Source organism: Schistocerca nitens, chromosome 1, assembly GCF_023898315.1.
Source record: "Schistocerca nitens isolate TAMUIC-IGC-003100 chromosome 1, iqSchNite1.1, whole genome shotgun sequence".
NCBI lineage: Eukaryota > Metazoa > Arthropoda > Insecta > Orthoptera > Acrididae > Schistocerca > Schistocerca nitens.
In genome coordinates, this window is record NC_064614.1 from 1,307,539,350 (window position 1) to 1,307,563,690 (window position 24,341).

The 24,341-nt window shown below is 44.8% G+C and overlaps 1 protein-coding gene and 1 pseudogene across 5 annotated transcripts in view; both read left to right on the forward strand.

Annotated features, from left to right (window-relative positions):
- LOC126202545 (tight junction protein ZO-1) overlaps positions 1-24,341 on the forward strand; it is a 731,102-nt gene that overhangs the window by 391,152 nt on the left and 315,609 nt on the right. For all 5 annotated transcript variants that reach the window (XM_049936877.1, XM_049936873.1, XM_049936876.1 and 2 more), the window contains exons 4-5: positions 4,560-4,835; positions 12,526-12,915. In XM_049936877.1, the coding sequence (XP_049792834.1) occupies positions 4,560-4,835; positions 12,526-12,915 (666 nt within the window). The remainder of the gene's footprint in view (positions 1-4,559; positions 4,836-12,525; positions 12,916-24,341) is intronic.
- Positions 6,162-6,279, forward strand: LOC126205843 (5S ribosomal RNA; annotated as a pseudogene).

The window sequence follows — 24,341 nt, forward strand, 5'->3', positions numbered from 1 at the left end:
ACATGGCGTTGGTAATCGGTACATCCCTGTTCTCATATTTCCACTGCTGTGAAAACTTGTAGTGGATGGAACAAAGGCATTTGGGAAGAAGTAGGTAGCATCTGTCATGTGTCACACTAGCCCCACCTACGTCCTGAACAAAGTAGTGTATACCTGGAAAATCTCCCCCCCCCCCCCCCAACACTGAATCATTCGCTCACTCTAACTGACTAATTAATTAAATCGGTACTTTTTGTGTGGAACAGTATTTCCTTGCTTCGTATTGGCGGCTACTGGGATCGGAATATTTGGCGAGATTCAACCCTGCAACTGCAGTTTGGTTACCTACAAATTTCTATGTTTGGTTACCTATAAATTTCTAGCACTTTGATCATAGTGCGTAATTCACCTCTGTCGCTGATTTAGTTTGCAGCTGACCAGAAGTAGAAGCATACTACACGTGCTACATTCCACGTCTCATGAGAGAACAGAGCAAACTGCCTCCGTAAGTGTTATTCAGCAAAGACTGTTCTGCACCAATCATATTCACAGTACCCATCTAGGTGCACAAGATGTCTCCAGATGCACGCATGCCGAGGAGGTTAGCATTGCTTATTGGTCTATAGTAGATATCAGAATGTTCTGTTGATGTAACAGATTCTTAACAAGAAACGTCTGGTTTATAAATGATGGAATGCCAGATGGACTGCGTTGGAAGGACTTCACTTCCATCAACTGTGCAACAGACACACCCTGGAAGTTTTCTATCCCACTCACTACAGTGACAGACTTTAAGATCATAAAACTACTTCCCTCTACTCCAAAGAAAACCATAGACTCTTTTACTCGCACAATATAGCTGTCTGGAGGTGTATAGCGTCCACTCTTCACAGTCGATTACAGTTCAGAAATCATGCTATGCTCATATCAGTCCTTTAAATGATCGTCAGCAACTGTAAATGTGGCTCTCACAAGGAGACAAATGCACAGCACCAGTGTTCGACATGTGAAATTACACACGATGCTGCACTAATCCCGCATACAGCACAATGGTCAAGCAAATGTATACACACGGCTCGCAGTACCTTACAAACTTCTGTCACTAAGTTAGAATCATTGTAGGTACGAAATTGTTTAGATGAACAATATTCCATGAATTGCTTTGTCGGCCATAAATGGCTTAAACAATATTCTATAGACTGCAATCGATTTCCCGACTATTTCTTGGAACAAATAAATATATTTATACACTGGCTTGTTTCCAGTAAATTCTTTGACTAAATAATATTCCACACATTGCCTTGTCCATCAGAAATTCTCGAAACAGTATTCCATACACTGCAATCGATTGCCCGCCAAATATCCGATCGACTGAATCTTCTTCCCGCCAATTTCCAGGAGGGGGTGGGGAGGGGGAGTGCTGTTGGGTTGCGAAGAGGGGGAGGCGTTAATTACTTTAACGGTTTAATGAAATAGCCTACCAAATTGTTAGAGTTTGGGGGGGGGGGGGGGATTTGCTCGTATTGGCGAGGGTATCTCAGAGAGAGGTGAGAGAGGAGTATGCGTCGGAAGACGTATAGGCTTTCCCGGATGGACAGATTATCCCCAGGGGATCGCAAATTATTTAGCCGAATAATAGGTTAAGAGGAGGGGAAGGGGTTATATAAACCAATCAGCAGTCAATTTAATTAATTTGCATATCAGTCTGATATCAAAAGTGGCGTGGAAGAATAGGTTAAGGATCTGTGAATCAAAAGAGAACAGAATGTTAATGTCTAACACGGAGCAGAAGAACAGGTTTGTCCTCGAAACTATGCTTACCCCTGATGTAGACAACCCGCACTAACGCAGTGTGCTAGAACACGGCACCCCTTTCTGACGCATACGTGGCAAGGTGAGCTGGACACCCCGTAGCAGGACTGGCGTCACATGGCGCGAGGGGCCGGTGTAGTCGTCACGTGAATACGAGCTGCCAACTTTACCTCAGGTGTACGACTGGCGACCGCGACAGTAGTTGAGCCCCGCACGTATGGTGCTCCGGGGAGGCGGCGCGTGGGTAAGGAACAGGAAAAGGTAAAACACGTCGGTACTGCTGTATCAATTTAAATCCCCTTTACTCGAGGAATAAGAATGCATAACTTGGAATGAGGTGGGAAGCTGAAGCGAAGTGTCCTGGCTGGCTGCACCTGATGAAATGGGGAGAATCTGTAGCGATGCTCGTAGAGCTCTCCAGCGCCGGCTAGAGGGTGCTGTCGTCGGTGTCTGTCGTAGTGCCAACGTAAGCAGTGGCATCGTAGCTATCGATAACACAGGACATGTTGCCAGGGTTGTTTCGACTATGGTGCGGGGTTTCGCCGGTGAGCCATTATACATCGTCTGTACAATCCCAATTTCCTCGGAAACGATTTCCACACGTTTGAAGCCCTGAAGAAAGACATTCGTGGCCGTCGATTTATTGCAGACGAAGAGGTACACGCCTGGATGCAATCGTCATTTTGCAGTCAAACGCAAACATTTTCGCACGAAGGCATTGACAGTCTTCTCGCGCTGTGAGATAACTGTATTAGCAGTTACGGGAAGTACTTTTGACATAATAAAGAATTTAGTTACTTTTTTCCCATCTGCCTCGTTTCTCATTTCTCTGCCCCCTATATTATGCCTAGTCCAGTTATGTTTCTTCTCCTAGTCTGTTGTTGTGGATCGTATTAATGTGACTTGTGCTTACTTCTTTCAGTTTAGTATCGAGGGAGGGGACTGTCAGCGTAACCCTTGCGGTTCATTCCTAGAATGCACGAAAATAAAATTATTTTTTTCAGGTTTGTCTGAAGCATGTAGCTACATTTAGTGTATTTGCTAAATGACTGGTGCTGTATACGATGAAATACTGTACGGAGAGAAAAAATTCCAAACAAACTGGAGATAGTAATGGGGATTTATCTTGACAGATAATGTTCTCGGACGAGGACGCGGGTCATTATTATAAAATCCGGTATGCATGAGATTCAGGGATATTTGCAAATGCTATCAGATAATCTGTAATAAGTAGCAAGAGAGCAACAACGTTTCACTGCTATAGCAAGAATGCAGTGTAAGAACTAAGCGGCCCAAGCACTAACAAGGTACACTGCTATTTTGCTAATATTCGTGAAACTGTTACTTGCCCTCATTTAAGAAATTGCTTTAAAATATGAGGGAAGTGAGGCTTAAGAGAGTGTGTAGCACCATTCGTTGCTTCGAGTCGTCTTCTTTTACACTGAGGTGACAAAAGTAGTTGTACAGCTCGTGACACAGTGTCGGGTCTTCTTTTTCCAGCGTAGTGCGGCAGTTCGACGTGGCGTCGGCTCTACAAGTCGGTGGAAGTGCCGAAATATTGAGGCTCGAACTGACCTCTCCATTATGTCCTATGAATGTACGATGGGATTCATTTTGCGTGATGTGACCCACGTGCTAAATCATTCACTGGAATTGTCCAGAACATTCCTCAAACCAATCGCGAACAATTGTAGCCCTGTGAGATAGCGCGTTGTCATGCGTAAGAACTGCATCGTTGTTTGGGAACGTCAAGTCGAGGCGTGGCTGCAGATTGTCTCAGTTCGTCCAGCTGGACCAGAGTAGTCAGTCCTTCCCGTGCAGACACAGCTGCCACCAGCTTGTACAGCGCCTTGTTGACAGCTTGGGTCCGTCACTTCGTGGCATCTGGCCGATTCTCGAACCCTTCCGTCACCTTTTATTACCAGTTGAAAGTGGGACTCATCTGACTAGTCGGCTAGTGTCCAACCCGTACGGTCACCAGCCCAGGCGAATCACTGCAGGCGATGTCGTGCCGTTAGGAAAGACATTCGCGTCGGTCGTCTGCTGCCGTAGCCCATTAACGCCACTTTTCGCCGCACTATGCTAACGGTTGCGTTTCGTCGTACATCCCACGTTGATTTCTGCGGTTATTTCGCGCATTGTTGCTTGTCTGTTAGCATTGACAGCTCTACGCAAACGCCACTGCGTCGTCCGTGGTGAGAAGTGTGTCTGAAATGTGTTATTCTCGGTACACTCTCTAATCACTATGGGACTTAACACCTGAAGTCATCAGTCCCCTAGAACTTAACTACTTAAACCTAACTAACCTAAGGACATCACACACAGCCATGCCCGATGCAGGATTCGGACCTGCGACCGTAGCAGCAGCGCGGTTCCGGACTGAAGCGCCTAGAACCGCTCGGCCACAGCGGCCGGCGGCACACTCTTGACTCTGTGAATGTGGGAATGTTGGATTCCGTGGCGATTTCCGAAATGGAATGTCCCGTGCGTCGAGCTCCGACTGCTATTTCGCGTACAGAGTCTGTTAATTGCCGTAGTGCGACCGGACTTGTTCACACGGATCTCCTTATTACAAATGAAAGCTCCGCCAACTCACTGCGCTTTTATACCTGGTGTTCGTGATACCAGCGCTGTCTGCATATGTGCAAATCGCTGTAGCACGAGCTTCGTCACCTCAGTGTACTCTGTGGCGACACCCACGCTCGCCGCCTTTTAGGTGCGGGCAACAGACTGCTGTAATGGAACGCGCGCTGCCTCCGCCTTTGCAGACCTGGGCCTGGTGCTGGGCTGCAAGATCTACGTGCGCGAGCTGGCGCGCGCGAGCCGGACGGCGGCGGGCGGCGCGGAGGCGCAGCTGCAGGAGGGCGACGTCCTGCTCAAGATCAACAACCACAGCACGGACGGCATGACGCTCAAGGAGGCGCGCAAGCTCATCGACGCCAGCAAGGACAAGCTGAGCCTGGTGGTGCGCCGCGAGCCGCGCGCCCCCGCCGCCGCCTCCGCCGCCCCCGCCGCCTGCTTCGACCACGCCGCCCTCACCAAAGGTCAGTTGTAAGCGAATCAGTTGGCATTGTCGGTCCCCGCAGCGCCCCCCCCCCCCCTCCGAAACTGTGGGAGACGTTAAAGTCTTAACCTATAGACAAACTTACCCATTTTCTCTTGCAGCTTTTTTTCTGTTTTTATGCTATCTACGACTTTTACAAATAGCTGGTCAGTGGCACATCGATTCTCCACAAATCCCATTTCTTTCATCTATAACCTCTCTCAAATACACTGTGTGATCAAAAGTATCCGGACACCTGGCTGAAAATGACTTACAAGTTCGTGGTGTCCTCCATCGGTAATGTTGGAATTCAACATGGTGTTTGTTGTGTTGGCAGAAGAGCCAACGCCGTGTTACTAGTGGAGGCCGAAATGCACGCGTTTTAGCTCACGCATGCTGGCGTGAGGAGGGAAGAACTATACTGACGGGAGCTCTGAAACATGACAAGGAATTAGATTTAGAAAGCGGACGAAATTAGTTGATACTTAACTTTAATCCGTTAATGATGAACGTCGCTCTTGACAGTACATGATTCACAATATTACCTGTTCAGAATACATTCTTGAAGTAATTATAGTAACTGAATATCGCGCCTTGCTAGGTCGTAGCAAATGACGTAGCTGAACGCTATGCCAAACTGTCGTCTCTGCAAATGAGAGCGTATGCAGACAGTGAATCATCGCTAGCAAAGTCGGCTGTACAACTGGGCGAGTGCTAGCGAGTCTCTCTTGACTAGACCTGCCGTGGCGGCGCTCGGTCTGCAATCACTAATAGTGGCGACACGCGGGTCCGACGTATACTAACGGACCGCCGCCGATTTAAAGGCTACCTACTAGCAAGTCTGGTGTCTGGCGGTGACACCACATTGTTCCCAAATCCTTAGCCTTGATGACAACTTCCAGTCTCGCAGGAATACCTTCAATCAGGTGCTTGAAGGTTTCGTGAGGAATGGCATTCTTCACGCAGTGCTCCGCTGATGACAAGTATCGACGTCGGTGAGGCCTCCCACGATGTCGGCGTTCCAAAACATCCCAGAGGTGCTCTATAGGAATCAGGTCAGGACTCTGTGCAGGCCAGTTATTACACGGGTGTTATTGTGTTACCACTCCCCCGCAGAACAGGTGCTCGATCGTGTTGAAAGATGCAGTCTCCGTCTCCGAATTACTCTTCAACAGAGGGAAGCAAGAAGGTGCTTAAAACATCAATGTAAGCCTGTGCTGTGATAGTGCCACGCAAAACAACAAGAGTTGGAAGCCCCCCTCCATGAAAAACACGACCACGCGATAACACCTCCACCTCCGAATTTTACTGTTGGCACTACACATGCTGCAACGACCTTGCCGCAGTGGCTACACCGGTTCCCGTCAGATCACCGAAGTTAAGCACTGTTGGGCGTGGCCGGCATTTGGATGGGTGACCATCCGGGCAGCCATGTGCTGATGCCACTTTTCGGGGTGCACTCAGCCTCATGATGCCAATTCAGGAGCTACTCGACCGAATAGTAGCAGCTCCGGTCAAAGAAAACCATCATAACGACCGGGAGAGCGGTGTGCTGACCACACGTCCCTCCTATCCACATCCTCAGCTGAGGATGATACGGCTGTCGGATGGTCCCGATGGGCCACTTGTGGCCTGAAGACGCTTTACCACACATGCTGGCAGATGACATCCACCGGGCATTCGCCATAACCACACCCTGTCATCGGATCGCCACATTGTGTACCGTGATTCGTCACTCCACGCAACGTTTTTCCACTGTTCAATCGTCCAATGTTTACACTCCTTACACCAAGCGAGGCGTCGTTTGGCATTTACCTGCGTGATGTGTGGCTTATGAGCAGCCTCTCGACCACGAAATCCAAGTTTTCTCACCTCCCGCTTAACTGTCATAGTACTTGCAGTGGATCCTGATGCACTTTGGAATTCCTGTGTGACCGTCTGGATAGATGGCTGCCTATTACACATTACGACCCTCTTCAACTGTCAGCGGTCACTGTCAGTAAAACAGACGAGGTCGGCCTGTACGCTTTTGTGCTGTACGTGTCCCTTCACGTTTCCACTTCACTATCACATCAATAACAGTGGAGCTAGGGATCCTTAAGAGTGTGGAAATCTCGCGTACAGACGTATGACACAAGTGACAATCACGTGACCACGTTCGAAGTCCGTGAGTTCCGCGGAGCGCCCCATTCTGCTCTCTCACAATATCTAATGACTATTGAGGTCGCTGATGTGGAGTACCTGGCAGTAGGTGGCAGCACAATGCACCTAATGTGTTAAACTTATGTTTTTGGGGATGTCCGGATACTTTTGATCACATAGTGTATGTTTAGAAACTTATCCAGAAAAGTCTTGCAGAATATTTATACGCTGAGCTAATTATTGAGATACGTCTGTAATTCCTGCATTCTTGTTTATTGCCGTGTTATTGACTGGTACTCTTACCGCTTCTTTCCACTCAGTTGGCACTTGCCCCTCATTCCAATTGCTGGCCACGGGTTTGTCTATTTGTCTCACACGTGCATCTCCTCCGTTTAGTAGGTCAGCTGCTACTCCAACTCTCCCAGGAACTTAGCTAGTTTTTTAATATTTTGATTGCGTCGACTGTCTCTTTCGTTGTCGGCTCTGGAACTCGGCCGTCTACAATCTGATGTTTATGGTTTGCTCGATTTCTAAACTGCCATCTTCGACATTTAAAGTCCTCATAATATTCCTTCTAAATTTCCATATCTTCTCTTCAAAACCGTGTTTCCATTTTTATCTTTAATGCCGTACATTCATCGTATATATCCTTTTATGAGGAACCCTATCTGACCTGTAAAAATCACTTGTCCCTGCAGTTTTATCCGCTTCTGATCTTTTAATTGCACTCTGCGTATGTTCTCCCTTTTCCTTCCAAGAAGACTTTTGAATTCACTAGTAGCACATTCATATGCTTCTTTGATTTTGTGGGAATGTTCCTGTCGGAGTTTTTCCTTTGCTACTCTTTTTTCTTTCACATTCTTTTGCGAACCACGGATTTTTTTTTCTTCCGTCACTTATACTACTGCGTCTTCCACATTTGTTTTTATCATTTCCCACTGGCCTAAATGTTGAAGTTGTCTTCCATCGTTCCAAACTCAGATCTCATTTGAAGCTTAGTGACAAATACCCGTGCCATGTCGCTATCTTTCAATTTGTCTACCTGTATATTCCATTCTTTTACTCACTTCATTATCGTTGGCTTTTGTAGTCCACGCCAGACGGGCGTGTTCCACTCCTGATGGGCCACTTGCACATTTGCAGCTGATATAAGGGTACAGATAACCCGTCTGCATTGCCCAAGGTGGATGAGAGGAGGCGAGCACGGCCTGGGTTATTTGACATTGAGTCTCCGGAATATTCTGCCAGGGTTCATCTCACAAGGTAAATGTACAACTCTCCCATTAATGCGATTTGAGAACTGTGACTGCAAGATGAACAGTATTATAAATATTTACGAGATGTCATCTGATGGTCTGTTAAAGAACTAGGTACTCACTACAAAGACGACTGTGGACACACGCCTCCTTCAACAGATACGGCGTACAATAAACTGTAACATGTAATATGCCGATACAATGTTGTACTTCTCGTCAAGGTAGTCATACTTGAGCTCAATTAGAGAGCTGGCCCTGGGAGCTGTGCCTCTCACGAGTGAGCGCTCCGCCCTGCCGAGTGGGCGACACGCCGTAACAGCTGTCCTGCGGAGTACGCCGGAGAGCTCGTGTCAAATTTGGAACATAGCAGTGCAGGTACTGGCGGAAGTAAACATGTGAGGGCGGGTCTCGAGTCTGAGCCGATACGGTACTCGACTACAACAGGGAGAGGTTCCAGGTTCGAATCGCAGGCCACGCGCCATGTTAGTCTGCCAGGAAGTTTCATATTTCCACTGCACGGGACAGCGCCGGCTCGTATCCACACATTCGCGGTAATCTCGCAGACGGTTTGCCTGCGGGCCCGAGCCTCCTGCTCTTCCTTCAGTTCTATTACCGCACCCTCTCACGCATCCCTGTCTTGGCTCCTGACTGGGTTACACGCTGCACACTATGTATGGACAAAACTGTTCTTTTCAGAGACTGGATCAGAACTGGTCACTCACTGGAATGAACTAGTTCTTTTTCGTGAGTCACCACTCACCATTCACTCACAAAAATAAGTAAAAGAAACTTAATTCAGGTCACTAAACCAGAATTTTATCTGTTTTGGTCCTATTTTGAAAGAACATATGAAAAGAAGCAATAATTTTGTGTTAGGTCCACAGTAATTTTCAGATACAAAGGTTTTAAAGTTTGTCTGCTGCTAAAGTTATAAATATTACAACAAAATCCTAAATATTTTCTATCAAGTTAAAAAAGTTTTTGATAGAAGACTGATTCTTGTTATATTTTGATATTTTTATAGGAAAAAACAATATAAGAATTATAACTACTGTAGTTGAAGTGTATCTGCAGTTATCACTTACAGTCAGTTCCTTTATGGGAACATTTCCATAAAGGAAAAATTAACCAGTATTGTCATTTATAAATAAAATTGGACCCATTTTAGATGATGCGAGTCTCTTTCTCTTCTCAGTGCATATTTGTCCTGCTTTTGAAAATATTCGTTCACAGGCCACTGATGTTGTTGTGATACATAATGCAGTTGATGCAACGCCGGCCACAGCAATTTTCATGTTTCCCACCAGTGGAAGGGAGTGCTGTTTCTAGGCAAATTTCCTTCTATTAAATATTTGTCCAGCTCGACAACTGCCGCACTTTCTGCCATGAATTGCTTTTAGTTGACTAATAATTTAATTGAACTCCTTGAACGATACAACAGTGCTTGGTTGTGTGTCAGCTGCAGGCAGGGCTCTTCCACCACTTATCATTTTTGAGAGAGTGCACCTATGGAGCTCCTGGAAGGCAGCATGTGATTTATCTGGCACATTTTATTCAACTGCTGTTAATGGTTTCATGATGTCATCAATCTTTTCGAGCTACTTCAGTCATTTCTGTGACACTGTGAAAGAGAGACCTTTACTTCTACTGTTGGATGGTCACCTTAGTCATTTAGATCCCACAGTAATTGAAAAAGCAAGGGATGAGAGAATTGCAATTGTGAAGCTGCCCCCACATATAACTGACCAGCTGCAACCTTTAGACAAGTATTGCTTCAAGACTTTTAAGGACACTTGGAATACTGAGTTGATTCAGTGGCAAAAAAGCAATAAGAGAAAACCACCTAAATCAGAATTTGTGGATCTTGTGTGTAAAGTATGGGCAGATGCTTTGAAACCTAAAAACATAATATCAGGCTTCAAGAACACAGGAATCTGCCCCTATGACAGGTCACGGTATCCTGTTCATCGACTGGATCCTGAAAAATTACACAAAACTTACATGAACAAATCCACAAATATCAATGAGCCAATCCTCAGCATTTCGGAAGACAACACCCAGTTGTCTTGCTCTGCTGGCGGTGACTTTGAAACTAGTGGTTCTGAACAAATTATTGTAGCCCCTGTTTTTAGCAGTGAATCATCAGCAAGTTTTGAAAATTTACTCTTTCAGAGAATAAAAAAAAACTGAGAAACCTGTGACCAAGTGTAGTCGCATCAACCCAATGCCACAAGTAATAACTTCAGAAGAATACAGCAAACTCATTGCTGAAAAAGAAAAGCCTCTAAACAACAAAGGGTCAGGCCTAAGCCAAAAGCATAAAGTTATGCCTACAGCCAAAACTACTGCAAATACACAAAAGAGTAGGCCTAACGAGACTGGTTCAGATTCCAACATCTCTTTGAAGAGTGACGACAACCTTGGTTATGTTGATCTGTTAGAAGAATCCACACCAGATCCTGTTGCAATGACTAATCCAGCACATGTAGCTGAAGGAGATTATATTTTGGCTAAATTTCAAGGAGGGAAAAGAAATTCTTACAGCTATAGGTATGTGTGCACCATTCAAAAAATATTAGAAAATAATCTTGAAGTTATGGCTCTAGAGTCTGTAGACAAGTACAAAAAAAGTTTTTAAATTGAATGAAAAAGACATTTCTCTGATTAATAAGAGTGATGTGATAGGGAAATTGCCAATTCCTCATGTTGCTGCTGGTTTTGGAAATATCACATGAGGAATCTGTTTTGTGTTTAATGGTCCTGTTGATGTTAATGAAAAAAAAAATAATAAGACAGTGATTCTCTTTTGTACATTTGTTATTTTTGCATCAGTGTCAATATATCAAGTATAATTGTAAACAGTTTCTACTCATTGTAGCTTAACTTAATAATGTCGAAAATAGAAGAAACAAATAAAGAAGTTTTTGTAGATGACACCGACGTTTATTTCATGCCATAGTGAAAGAAAACTCCCAGTTACATATAAGTATCATTTTTTGTGTGCTCTATCTCATTTTTAAGACCTCAGTCTCCTATCTTCATTGTACTTAGGAATATCTCATGTGCATCATATTTTGAACCAGTCATATCATATTCAAGATTTTCAGTCCAAAAAAATGATACAGTGTTTTATTTATTTTTGGTTTAGATTTGCAGCTCTAAAATATTATACACAGTGCCATTTTAAAGCAGCTAACATTGTCTTTCATATCCATTTTTTCCTTTCGGGTACTCTTTTTCTTTAAAAAATGAAAACACATTTTGTGATTTTTGTATCATATTTAGGACACCTTACCGACTACCAATGTAAGAATTTCTGGTATATAAAACATTAGGCTGCACAGAAGGGGTGTGAGGGAAGACTGAATGCTGGCAGAGAAGAACTACACATCAGCAAGCAGTGTAAGTGAAGCGTTCTGTGGTGTGACGATGTGTATCAAGTGTCTGAACCGCTATACTGCCTCTGATCGAGTGCAGTGGCAGCAGGCTGGTGAACCTGTAAAATGTGCAGTCAGCCCATCTCTCTACACAGTGTCATGTTGAGCGGATATGACCTACTTTAGCAGAAAGTGATCATGCTGTGTTTCTTGATAGACTAGTGAAAATGAAAGAAGGGCTGTGAACAAGGTAAAAAAAAAATCCAGAAACAATATGTGTTGAAAGAAGTTTAAGATAAAGATCTACACAGGCTGCTAATTGTGTAACTCTTGAAGGCTTCCATTATGTTAAGTGTGTTTAATTTTTGTTTCTCCTATTTTTATCTGCTGAATTTAAGGGGGTGGGATAAAAATTGTCGATGTAAAAAATATCTGTCTATATAAAATTAAATCAAGATATGTGTAACGACAATAGAGAGAGAGAGAGAGAGAGAGAGAGAGAGAGAGAGAGAGAGAGAGAGAGAGAGAGAGATCTGCCTCTTTGTGCCGAGAATGTTCTGCCACTGGAGCAGCATTGTTGCTACATCATACTGAAATATGTAATATGTGAATGCCAGGACAGAAACTGTGCTGGTGCACATGTGTTTCATTACATATGGTGAAGCATGCATCTTAACTAGAAACTGTGAAAGAGTAGCTTTAATTAGGTTGTTTGAGTTGTGAAATGTAAAATAAAAAGGGAAGTAACAGTGTGAAGAAGCCCAGTGTCATAATTCCATCACAGTAACATATATCCATGGGAAATATACAAAATAATAACCATTGTCAGTCTCCCAGTGACTTCACTGACATAAAATCTTCTCAAACTGTCACTTGTTCTGAGTGTTGGCAACTGAGACCTGTTTCTCATTTCCAGAGTCTCACAGCAGTGGAAACTACCTCGACGGCCTGAGCGGTCCCAACTACTCGTCGCAGAACCTGTACGTGCAGCCCCCCACACGCCACCATCACCACCACCAGCAGCAGCCACCTCCAGCACCACCCCATCAGCCCGGCTCAGTGGAGGACAAGAGCAACCTGCTGCCACGCGGTCGGTCACGGGGACCACTGCTCGACGTCTCGCTCAGCCAGCTGGACAGGCCGGCCACCCCTGTGGGGGCGTCAACAGGGGCGGGGGTGGCCGGAGTCGAAGGCGGTGGCAGCCACGGTCGGAGCCGCAGCGGGCTAGACGAGCCTCCGCCCCCGCAGCCGCCACTGCCACACGACCTCCTCGGACCTCCCCGTCCGCCACCTCCACGTCCTGAAGGTGGTTCCTCCCCATTTCTAGACTTGTAATAAATTTGTGATATGTTAAACATTGTTTCTGCATACATGGTATGTCTCAGAATATTTTCAGTGAAAATATTACTTTTCCAGTCTCTTTTGTACACACTTTGGAGTTTCGAATAATATGAACTTTCTTCTGTCCACACACAATATTTTTGTTTTGTCCTGTAGTCTCCTTCTCTCTAGTAACCTTCAAATATTTATAATTTTTTACTGATTCTTTGTTTCATTTCTGTTCATCATGGTCCATTTGTTTATTTCCCTGTGATTTCTTTCCTACTTTTTGCAATGCATGCTTTGTATCTCTCTGTTACCACCGTCCTCATGACACAGAAATTTTGAGATGTCGTGCCTTCTGAACAAGCTTTAGGCACTTTAATGCCCTAGGAGATTAATGGATATACCTCCCACCTACCCCCATCCTCTTCTGTTGCACGGTCATAACCTTTCCTCCAAATCAGAAACTGTAAATTTTAATATTATGTTGATTAAATCAATATAGCACTACAGTAATAATGTGTTTCAAGATGGTTTAGTGAGTTAACTACAAAAAGTATGAACAGAACAACTACAGGAAATTTACACAAAGTATCAGAATTGTGACGAGGCAAGAACCAAGAATTATAATCTGACAAAATGAACAGTGCCAATATAAAATAGTTTCCCTTTCCCTAGCCAAAACCCAGCCCCACATATGGTTCCTGCATTGTTGCATAGCTCTTGAAATACCCCCCCCCCTCCCCCCGCCCCTGAAGCCCAATCCCAATCCCAATGGCCTGACCATCAAATTACCCATATCCAGCTGCAATCCCTCCTTCCACAATCTCTATCTGTCCAGATTTTGTCAATCCATAGCACTCACCATCCACATCCCACAAAACCATGCCAAACAGGCCCAAATCTACTTGCAATACCTCCTCCCCATCCATAAAATTCTCCTCCTCTGCAAGTCCAAATTCCTACATCTGAGCTCTCAGATTGAACCTCTTGCCCTCCAGGAACTAGACAGCATGCACAATGCCATGTCAAAAAACTTTCCAACCTATTGACCTCCTATGACTGCCTTGGACCACCACTATCCACCACTGTACAAGAACCTCCTTCAGCCCTGCCTACATTCTCTGGTATCCACAAAACCGTGCCTCGCAGACCTACTCTTCCCACGGCTGCAGAATCTCCCCCCTATGACCTTATAGAATCAAGAACCTAAACAGACCTGAAACAGAGTCATGAACCTGTCACCCAAAAGCCTCAGTCCCACAAATGGGAAACACTTTTTTCCCACGAACTCTATGAACTGTCCCAAAACTAATAATGAACCCTGTCTGACTCAGTTCACTCCTCACCCAACCGTAATCGACCCCACTACCCCCAAATCTTCCCCTGTTAACTTTTCCAGGCCTCACCATCATTCCCCAAAACCCTCTACATGGAAACCAGCCTTACATAGGCAGAAAGAACCACAATCCAGCACCTAATAACTGATCCATACCTGCCGACAGCTTCTCCACCACTATGATTGTGAACCACAGGGTTACCTTTTTATGGGACTCTGCCAACTGTCAGATACGTCCAGGTACAAACCCTGCCACAGTGACCCCATTCTAGAAATCCAACAGTATTTTCAGCCCCTCTTCAAATCCTCAAGTCCATCCTAGAACTTCTCCAAAAATGGCTCTGAGCACTATGGGACTCAACCGCTGTGGTCATAAGTCCCGTAGAACTTAGAACTACTTAAACCTAACTAACCTAAAGACATCACACACATCCATGCCCGAGGCAGGATTCGAACCTGCGACCGTAGCGGTCGCGCAGGTCCAGACTGTAGCGCCCAGAACCGCTCGGCCACTCCAGCCGGCAGGACTTCTCCCCTGAGTATCTCTCCCTCCTCACTCCTACAACTCTCCACACCCCTACCTTCTTTTTGCTTCCTGAAGCACATTAACACAACACCCAGGACACTCCATTGCGACTGGTTACTGTGACCCCACAGAGAGAATCTCTATTTTTGTGGATAAGCACCTTCAGCCTATTACTGGAAACCTTGCCTCTAAATAAAAGACATCAACCATTTCCTCCACTGTCTCTCCACAGTTCCTTTTTCCTTTACCACCCAGAACCCTGCTTATTACTGTCGATGCCACCCCGTGTATCGTAACTTCCCCAATGACCGTGGCCTTGCCACTATTGAATACTACTTTTTCCAATGCTCAAATGACTCCAAAAACACAACCTCCCTTCTGCTCACCATGACCTCATCCATAAATACTCCGCCTTTGAAAGCATCACCCACAAAACCATGGTACAGCAGCACCCGCATGGCACCATCCTGTGCTGACCTAACAGTGGACCGTCCAGAGGGATCCTTCCTAACCACCCAAAATCACAAACCCCTCACCAGGTTCAGATTCATTGATGACAGCTTTATGATCAGGACCAAGGGTGAGGACACCCTATCCAGATTTCTCCAGAACCTCAACACCTTCTCCCCCATTCTCTTCATCTGGTCCTCCTCAACCCAACAGGCCACCTTCCTCGATATTGACCTCCACATCGAGGACGGTTACATCGGTACCTCCGCCTGTATCGAACCTGCCAAACAACAGCAATATCTCCACTTTGACAGCTGTCACCTATTCCATACCGAGACGTCTCTCACACACACAACGTAGCAAACTGTGGCCATTGCATCTATTGTGATGAGCAGTCTCTGCTAGGGTCTCTTGGAGGCCCTCACAGACTGAAATTACCCTGCCAATCTTGACTATAAACAAATCTGCAATGCCTGGTCTTACCAGTCACTCACCATCTCCCACATACTCGCTATCCGGTCACAATGTATCACTCTCCTTGTGACACAGTACCGTCCAGGACTGGAGCAACTGAATCACATTCTCTGCCTGGGCTTCAACCACCTCTCATCATGCCCTGACACGAGTACTATCCCCCCCACCCCTCCCACAGTAGTATTCTGCCCCCCATTGAACCTACACAGTGTCGTCGTCCGTCCCTGTTCCATCCCTCCTGCCAGCCCCTTGCCTCACAGCTCATATCCCTTCAATAGATCTAGATGCAAAACATGTTTCCTACATCCTTCCATTACCACCAATTCTAGTACTGTCACAGGCACTTCCTACCTGTCAAAGCAGCCATGTGATCTACAGGCGAAGCTACAACCACTGTGCTGCTTTCTTCACGGGCATGACAGCTAACTAGCTGTCCCTTCATACAAACGTCTACCACCAAACTGTGGCCAAGAGACAGCTTGTAACATCGCAAATTATTACGAGTTATCGTCTTGCATTGAAAGCGTAGCTAACTGTGGAACTGGGAGAAGAGCAGACTTTGGTTCTCATGCTGGCACAGCTAACGTTGGCTACTGGGCAGAACAAACCACATACTTGCCTAACACTGCATGCAGTATGTTACATGTTCTCTCTACGAGTCTGAAGAAGTACTATTAAATATTAATCAATCTTTTTCATACGTAGTACAACATATTGGTAAAATTTCAAATCGATAACTTCAGTACTTTCGAAGACAAGTTTTTACCTACAGCACATAATAACCGTGCTGGCACTGTGAAACTGAGTTAGGGACTGTAACATATTTATCAATAGTATCAACTGAAACTACAACCAGAGGACTGGTTTATACAATCTAATTTTGTGGAATTTTCTTTAGTTACATTACCACAGTTTTCTGATGTAATTAGAAATACTTTGGAAAATTATTATTTCATTGTGTTTTGGTTGTGTGAGTGTTTTGAAGAGACTGAGAGAGTGAATGGAGGACAAAAATAAAGTGACAATGTGATATTTTATAAAACTGTGTATATGTATATTTGAGAAAGTTGTGCAATAGGAATTTGTGACATATGTCCGAGTGAGCTTGATTTTGTGAAAGGCAGCCAGAAGGGGCAGTGAGTATTAAACTTATTAGTAATTTGTGTGAAGGAATTGTAATTTGTTTTCATTAAATTTTATTTAGTTTCGGAACTGCGAAATTTCTAGTCTAAATTACTTGTGGTAATCATAATGGCTGACATTAAAAACACTGCAAGTATATAAGTGACTGAGATGACCCCCGCCTCCTCCACTGCCTCCTGACACTTCAGCTAGCAGCACTGTTCAGTCATCACCACGTCCCCGCATGCTCCCACTGGCAGCAAAGCATCTTCCCCCATTCCTACCTTGCTATTTTTCTCCCTCCTCAACCCATGCCTCCTCTTTCCCACATCACCTGCTCCACTATATTACTATTCATGTCAGACGTGGTTGCAGTCAGGCTACAGTACCTGAAGATAGTGCCCACGTGTGTGTGAGTTGTTCTTGTATGAATGTTTGTGAGTTACCTATTTCGGAAGAAGGACCTTGTCTGAAAGCTTAATATTTTAGCAGTCTTTTTCGTTGTACCTGTTTGTGGCCGAGTGCCTCCTCAGTGTAGTGAGTAGCTGCTATTCTTTCCATATTGGTGTTACTACCTCCAGGACTTTCCATTGTTTGAATTCACAAGTGTATGGGCATAGTGCAGGTTGTACGCCATGGCCTTTGATGAAAGAACCATCCCAGCATTTAGCCCGAAATGATTTAGGCAATCATAAAGCGAGATGATCGGACAGAACAATCTCATCCTCCTGAATATGAGGTTAACTTCTTAACAACTGCACTGTCCCTGTCGTTCAGTGTTCTTTGATATAAACACAGTTTTTGTCTTCATTGCTGCATACATCAGCTGCACACTCTGATGGCTCTGAAACCGTGACCTTGCTGCTATGCCGCTTGCATTATCTCAAGTCCCTAAGGGAACCTGACTGCAGGCCTGTAAACATGCCTCTAACCCCATGCATGTCTTCATGTTCTCCCCTCAGTCCACCTAAAAAACTGAGTCAGCATCCTCCATGATGAGTGAGATTTTGAACCCAGGAGAATCACAAGACATTACTATCATTCACTGCATATTCCGACATGTAATTTTTGTGCAAAAGCATTGCAGGGCGTTGTAACATGACAAGGTGTTGTGGTTATCCTCTTTAACTGTTAACCGCTGCTCTGTACCCTCTAAGTAATCTTTGATTGTGAAGTATGCGTTATTTATGAAGAACTATTTAGCTACCTTTTTAAACAGATGTATTTGAATAATAATTTTCATTTCATTATGCAGTTCATGATACAGTTTTATAGCTGATAGAAAACGATGTTTTCAGTTTTTTGTTTGTTTTTCCCTATCAAACGAAGGTCCAAACTGGGTCTTGTTCCACAACTACACTCCTGGAAATTGAAATAAGAACACCGTGAATTCATTGTCCCAGGAAGGGGAAACTTTATTGACACATTCCTGGGGTCAGATACATCACATGATCACACTGACAGAACCACAGGCACATAGACACAGGCAACAGAGCATGCACAATGTCGGCACTAGTACAGTGTATATCCACCTTTCGCAGCAATGCAGGCTGCTATTCTCCCATGGAGACGATCGTAGAGATGCTGGATGTAGTCCTGTGGAACGGCTTGCCATGCCATTTCCACCTGGCGCCTCAGTTGGACCAGCGTTCGTGCTGGACGTGCAGACCGCGTGAGACGACGCTTCATCCAGTCCCAAACATGCTCAATGGGGGACAGATCCGGAGATCTTGCTGGCCAGGGTAGTTGACTTACACCTTCTAGAGCACGTTGGGTGGCACGGGATACATGCGGACGTGCATTGTCCTGTTGGAACAGCAAGTTCCCTTGCCGGTCTAGGAATGGTAGAACGATGGGTTCGATGACGGTTTGGATGTACCGTGCACTATTCAGTGTCCCCTCGATGATCACCAGTGGTGTACGGCCAGTGTAGGAGATTGCTCCCCACACCATGATGCCGGGTGTTGGCCCTGTGTGCCTCGGTCGTATGCAGTCCTGATTGTGGCGCTCACCTGCACAGCGCCAAACACGCATACGACCATCATTGGCACCAAGGCAGAAGCGACTCTCATCGCTGAAGACGACACGTCTCCATTCGTCCCTCCATTCACGCCTGTCGCGACACCACTGGAGGCGGGCTGCACGATGTTGGGGCGTGAGCGGAAGACGGCCTAACGGTGTGCGGGACCGTACCCAGCTTCATGGAGACGGTTGCGAATGGTCCTCACCGATACCCCAGGAGCAACAGTGTCCCTAATTTGCTGGGAAGTGTCGGTGCGGTCCCCTACGGCACTGCGTAGGATCCTACGGTCTTGGCGTGCATCCGTGCGTTGCTGCGGTCCGGTCCCAGGTCGACGGGCACGTGCACCGTCCGCCGACCACTGGCGACAACATCGATGTACTGTGGAGACCTCACGCCCCACGTGTTGAGCAATTCGGCGGTGCGTCCACCCGGCCTCCCGCATGCCCACTATACGCCCTCGCTCAAAGTCCGTCAACTGCACATACGGTTCACGTCCACGCTGTCGCGGCATGCTACCAGTGTTAAAGAGTGCGATGGATCTCCGTATGCCACGGCAAACTGGCTGACACTGACGGCGGCGGTGCACAAATGCTGCGCAGCTAGCGCCATTCGACGGCCAACACCGCGGTTCCTGGTGTGTCCGCTGTGCCGTGCGTGTGATCATTGCTTGTACAGCCCTCTCGCAGTGTCCAGAGCAAGTATGGTGGGTCTGACACACCGGTGTCAATGTGTTCTTTTTTCCATTTCCAGGAGTGTATGTACAAAACTATTAATGAAATACTTAGTTACGTTTTCTGTGGTATGCACAACAGACTGACGGGTATATTCACTTGGTATAGTGTGGGTCTCCAGTTTTATTTATAGTGAGCCCAACTGCTACTTCTAATTAGATTCTATATATGTTAAAAACTGCACCCATGTTTTGTGCCTTCGATCCCCAGAAAAGAATACCATAGCTAAGAACTGAGTGTACATGGGAATATTGTGTCACCACTTGACACTGGCTGTTACAGACTGATGATTGCAATCTCCATGTAGACAAGTGTAATGTGCTGCAAATACATAGAAAGATCCCTTATCATTTAGCTACAATATAGCAGGTCAGCAACTGGAAGTAATTAATTCCATAAATTATCTGGGAGTACGCATTAGGAGTGATTTAAAATGGAATCATCATATAAATAAAGTTGATCGTCGGTAAAGCAGATGCCAGACTGAGATTCGTTGGAAGAATCCTAAGGAAATGCAATCCGAAAACAAAGGAAGTAGGTTACAGTACGCTTGTTCGCCCACTGCATGAATACTGCACAGGAGTGTGGGATCTGTACCAGATAGGGTTGATAGAAGAGATAGAGAAGATCCAATGGAGAGCAGCGTGCTTCGTTACAGGATCATTTAGTAATCGCGAAAGCGTTATGGAGATGATAGATAAACTCCAATGGAAGACTCTGCGGGAGAGACGTTCAGTAGCTCTGTACGGGCTTTTGTTGAAGTTTCGAGAACATGCCTTCACCGAGGAGTCAAGCAGTAAATTGCTGCCTCCTACGTATGTCTCACGAAGAGACCGTGAGGATAAAATCAGAGAGATTGGAGCCCACACAGAGGCATACCGACAATCGTTCTTTCCACGAACAATACAAGACTGGAATAGAAGGCAGAACCGATAGAGGTACTCAAGGTACCCTCCGCCACACACCGTCAGGTGGCTTGCGGAGTATGGATGTAGCTGTAGATGTAGATGATAGAAGTCTCAAAGCGAAACATATTGATGTATTTTGCCAGCATCTTAGTGTGGTCATTCCACATTAATTGACAATCAATATTCACCCTTAAATACTTTGTGTGTGATACACAGTACAGAAATTTGTCAACTATGCATAATGTAACAGAATTGCACTTCCTCTTTATATTAAATGTTGATTTGTCACATACTGCACAATCATAAACGTCCTAGAGTGTTTCATTTGCTTTTTCTAATAAGAGTTCTGATGATTTATCAGTGACAGTGGTTTTGGTGGCATTAGCATCGAGAACTTTTTCTCTTTGCCTCTGGAAAGTTGTTGTTGTTGTTGTGGTCTTCAGTCCTGAGACTGGTTTGATGCAGCTCTCCATGCTACTCTATCCTGTGCAAGCTTCTTCATCTCCCAGTACCTACTGCAACCTACATCCTTCTGAATCTGCTTAGTGTATTGAACTCTTGGTCTCCCTCTACGATTTTTACCCTCCACGCTGCCCTCCAATGCTAAATTTGTGATCCCTTGATGCCTCAAAACATGTCCTACCAACCGATCCCTTCTTCTAGTCAAGTTGTGCCACAAACTTCTCTTCTCCCCAATCCTATTCAATACCTCCTCATTAGTTACGTGATCTACCCACCTTATCTTCAGCATTCTTCTGTAGCACCACATTTCGAAAGCTTCTATTCTCTTCTTGTCCAAACTGGTTATCGTCCATGTTTCACTTCCATACACGGCTACACTCCATACAAATACTTTCAGAAACGACTTCCTGACACTTAAATCTATACTCGATGTTAACAAATTTATCTTCTTCAGAAATGATTTCCTTGCCCTTGCCAGTCTACATTTTATATCCTCTCTACTTCGACCATCATCAGTTATTTTACTCCCTAAATAGCAAAACTCCTTTACTACTTTAAGTGTCTCATTTCCTAATCTAATCCCCTCAGCATCACCCCATTTAATTTGACTACATTCCATTATCCTCGTTTTGCTTTTGTTGATGTTCATCTTATATCCTCCTTTCAAGACACTGTCCATTCCGTTCAACTGCTCTTCCAAGTCCTTTGCTGTCTCTGACAGAATTACAATGTCATTGGCGAACCTCAAAGTTTTTACTTCTTCTCCATGAATTTTAATACCTACTCTGAATTTTTCTTTTGTTTCCTTTACTGCTTGCTCAATATACAGATTGAATAACATGGGGGAGAGGCTACAATCCTGTCTCACTCCTTTCCCAACCACTGCTTCCCTTTCATGCCCCTCGACTCTTATAACTGCCATCTGGTTTCTGTACAAATTGTAAATAGCCTTTCGCTCCCTGTATTTTACCCCTGCCACCTTCAGAATTTGAAAGAGAGTATTCCAGTTAACGTTGTCAATAGCTTTCTCTAAGTCTACAAATGCTAGAAACGTAGGTTTGCCTTTTCTTAATCTTTCTTCTAAGATAAGTCGTAAGGTTAGTATTGCCTCACGTGTTCCAACATTTCTACGGAATCCAAACTGATCTTCCCCGAGGTCCGCTTCTACCAGTTTTTCCATTCGTCTGTAAAGAATTCGCGTTAGTATTTTGCAGCAGTGACTTATTAAACTGATAGTTCGGTAATTTTCACATCTATCAACACCTGCTTTCTTTGGGATTGGAATTATTATATTCTTCTTGAAGTCTGTGGGTATTTCGCCTGTCTCATACATCTTGCTCACCAGATGGTAGAGTTTTGTCATGACTGGCTCTCCCAAGGCCATCAGTAGTTCTAATGGAATGTTGTCTACTCCTGGGGCCTTGTTTCGACTTAGGTCTTTCAGTGCTCTGTCAAACTCTTCACGCAGTATCTTATCTCCCATTTCATCTTCATCTACATCCTTTTCCATTTCCATAATACTGTCCTCAAGTACATCGCCCTTGTATAAACCCTCTATATACTCCTTCCACCTTTCTGCCTTCCCTTCTTTGCTTAGAACTGGGTTGTCATCTGGGCTCTTGATATTCATACAAGTGGTTCTCTTCTCTCCAAAGGTCTCTTTAATTTTCCTGTAGGCAGTATCTATCTTACCCCTAGTGAGACAAGCCTCTACATCCTTACATTTGTCCTCTAGCCATCGCTGCTTAGCCATTTTGCACTTTCTGTCGATCTCATTTTTGAGACGTTTGTATTCCCTTTTGCCTGCTTCATTTACTGCATTTTTATATTTTCTCCTTTCATCAATTAAATTCAATATTTCTTCTGTTACCCAAGGATTTCTATTAGCCCTCGTCTTTTTACATACTAGTTCCTCTGCTGCCTTCACTTCTTCATCCCTCAGAGCTACCCATTCTTCTTCTACTGTATTTCTTTCCCCCATTCCTGACAATTGTTCCCTTATGCTCTCCCTGAAACTCTCTACAACCTCTGGTTCTTTCAGTTTATCCAGGTCCCATCTCCTTAAATTCCTACCTTTTTGTAGTTTCTTCAGTTTCAATCTGCAGTTCATAACCAATAGATTGTGGTCAGAATCCACATCTGCCCCTGTAAATGTCTTACAATTTAAAACCTGGTTCCTAAATCTCTGTCTTACCATTATATAATCTATCTGATACCTATTAGTATCTCCAGGATTCTTCCAGGTATACAACCTTCTTTTATGATTCTTGAACCAAGTGTTAGCTATGATTAAGTTATGCTCTGTGCAAAATTCTACCAGGCGGCTTCCTCTTCCGTTTCTTACCCCCAATCCATATTCACCTACTATATTTCCTTCTCTCCCTTTTCCTACTGACGAATTCCAGTCACCCATGACTATTAAATTTTCGTCTCCCTTCACTACCTGAATAATTTCTTTTATCGCGTCATACATTTCATCAATTTCTTCATCATCTGCAGAGCTAGTTGGCATATAAACTTGTACTACTGTAGTAGGCATGGGCTTTGTGTCTATCTTGGCCACAATAATGCGTTCACTATGCTGTTTGTAGTAGCTAACCCGCACTCCTATTTTTTTATTCATTATTAAACCTACTCCTGCATTACCCCTATTTGATTTTGTATTTATAACCCTGTAATCACCTGACCAAAAGTCTTGTTCCTCCTGCCACCGAACTTCACTAATTCCCACTATATCTAACTTTAACCTATCCATTTCCCTTTTTAAATTTTCTAACCTACCTGCCCGATTAAGGGATCTGACATTCCACGCTCCGATCCGTAGAATGCCAGTTTTCTTTCTCCTGATAACGATGTCCTCTTGAGTAGTCCCCGCCAGGAGATCCGAATGGGGGACTATTTTACCTCTGGAATATTTTACCCAAGAGGACGCCATCATCATTTAATCATACAGTAAAGCTGCATGTCCTCGGGAAAAATTACGGCTGTAGTTTCCCCTTGCTTTCAGCCGTTCGCAGTACCAGCACAGCAAGGCCCTTTTGGTTAATGTTACAAGGCCAGATCAGTCAATCATCCAGACTGTTGCCCCTGCAACTACTGAAAAGGCTGCTGCCCCTCTTCAGGAACCACATGTTTGTCTGGCCTAACAGATACCCCTCCGTTGTGGTTGCACCTACGGTATGGCCATCTGTATCGCTGAGGCACGCAAGCCTCCCTACCAACGGCAAGGTCCATGGTTCATGGGGGAAGTCTGGAAAGTTATTGATACATATTCAGAATAGAATTGGACCCAATACACTTTCCTCAGGAACACATATGTTTGTATGTTACTTGTCTGACAATTGAATCGTTCATCCATTTAGTGTTGTTTGTAA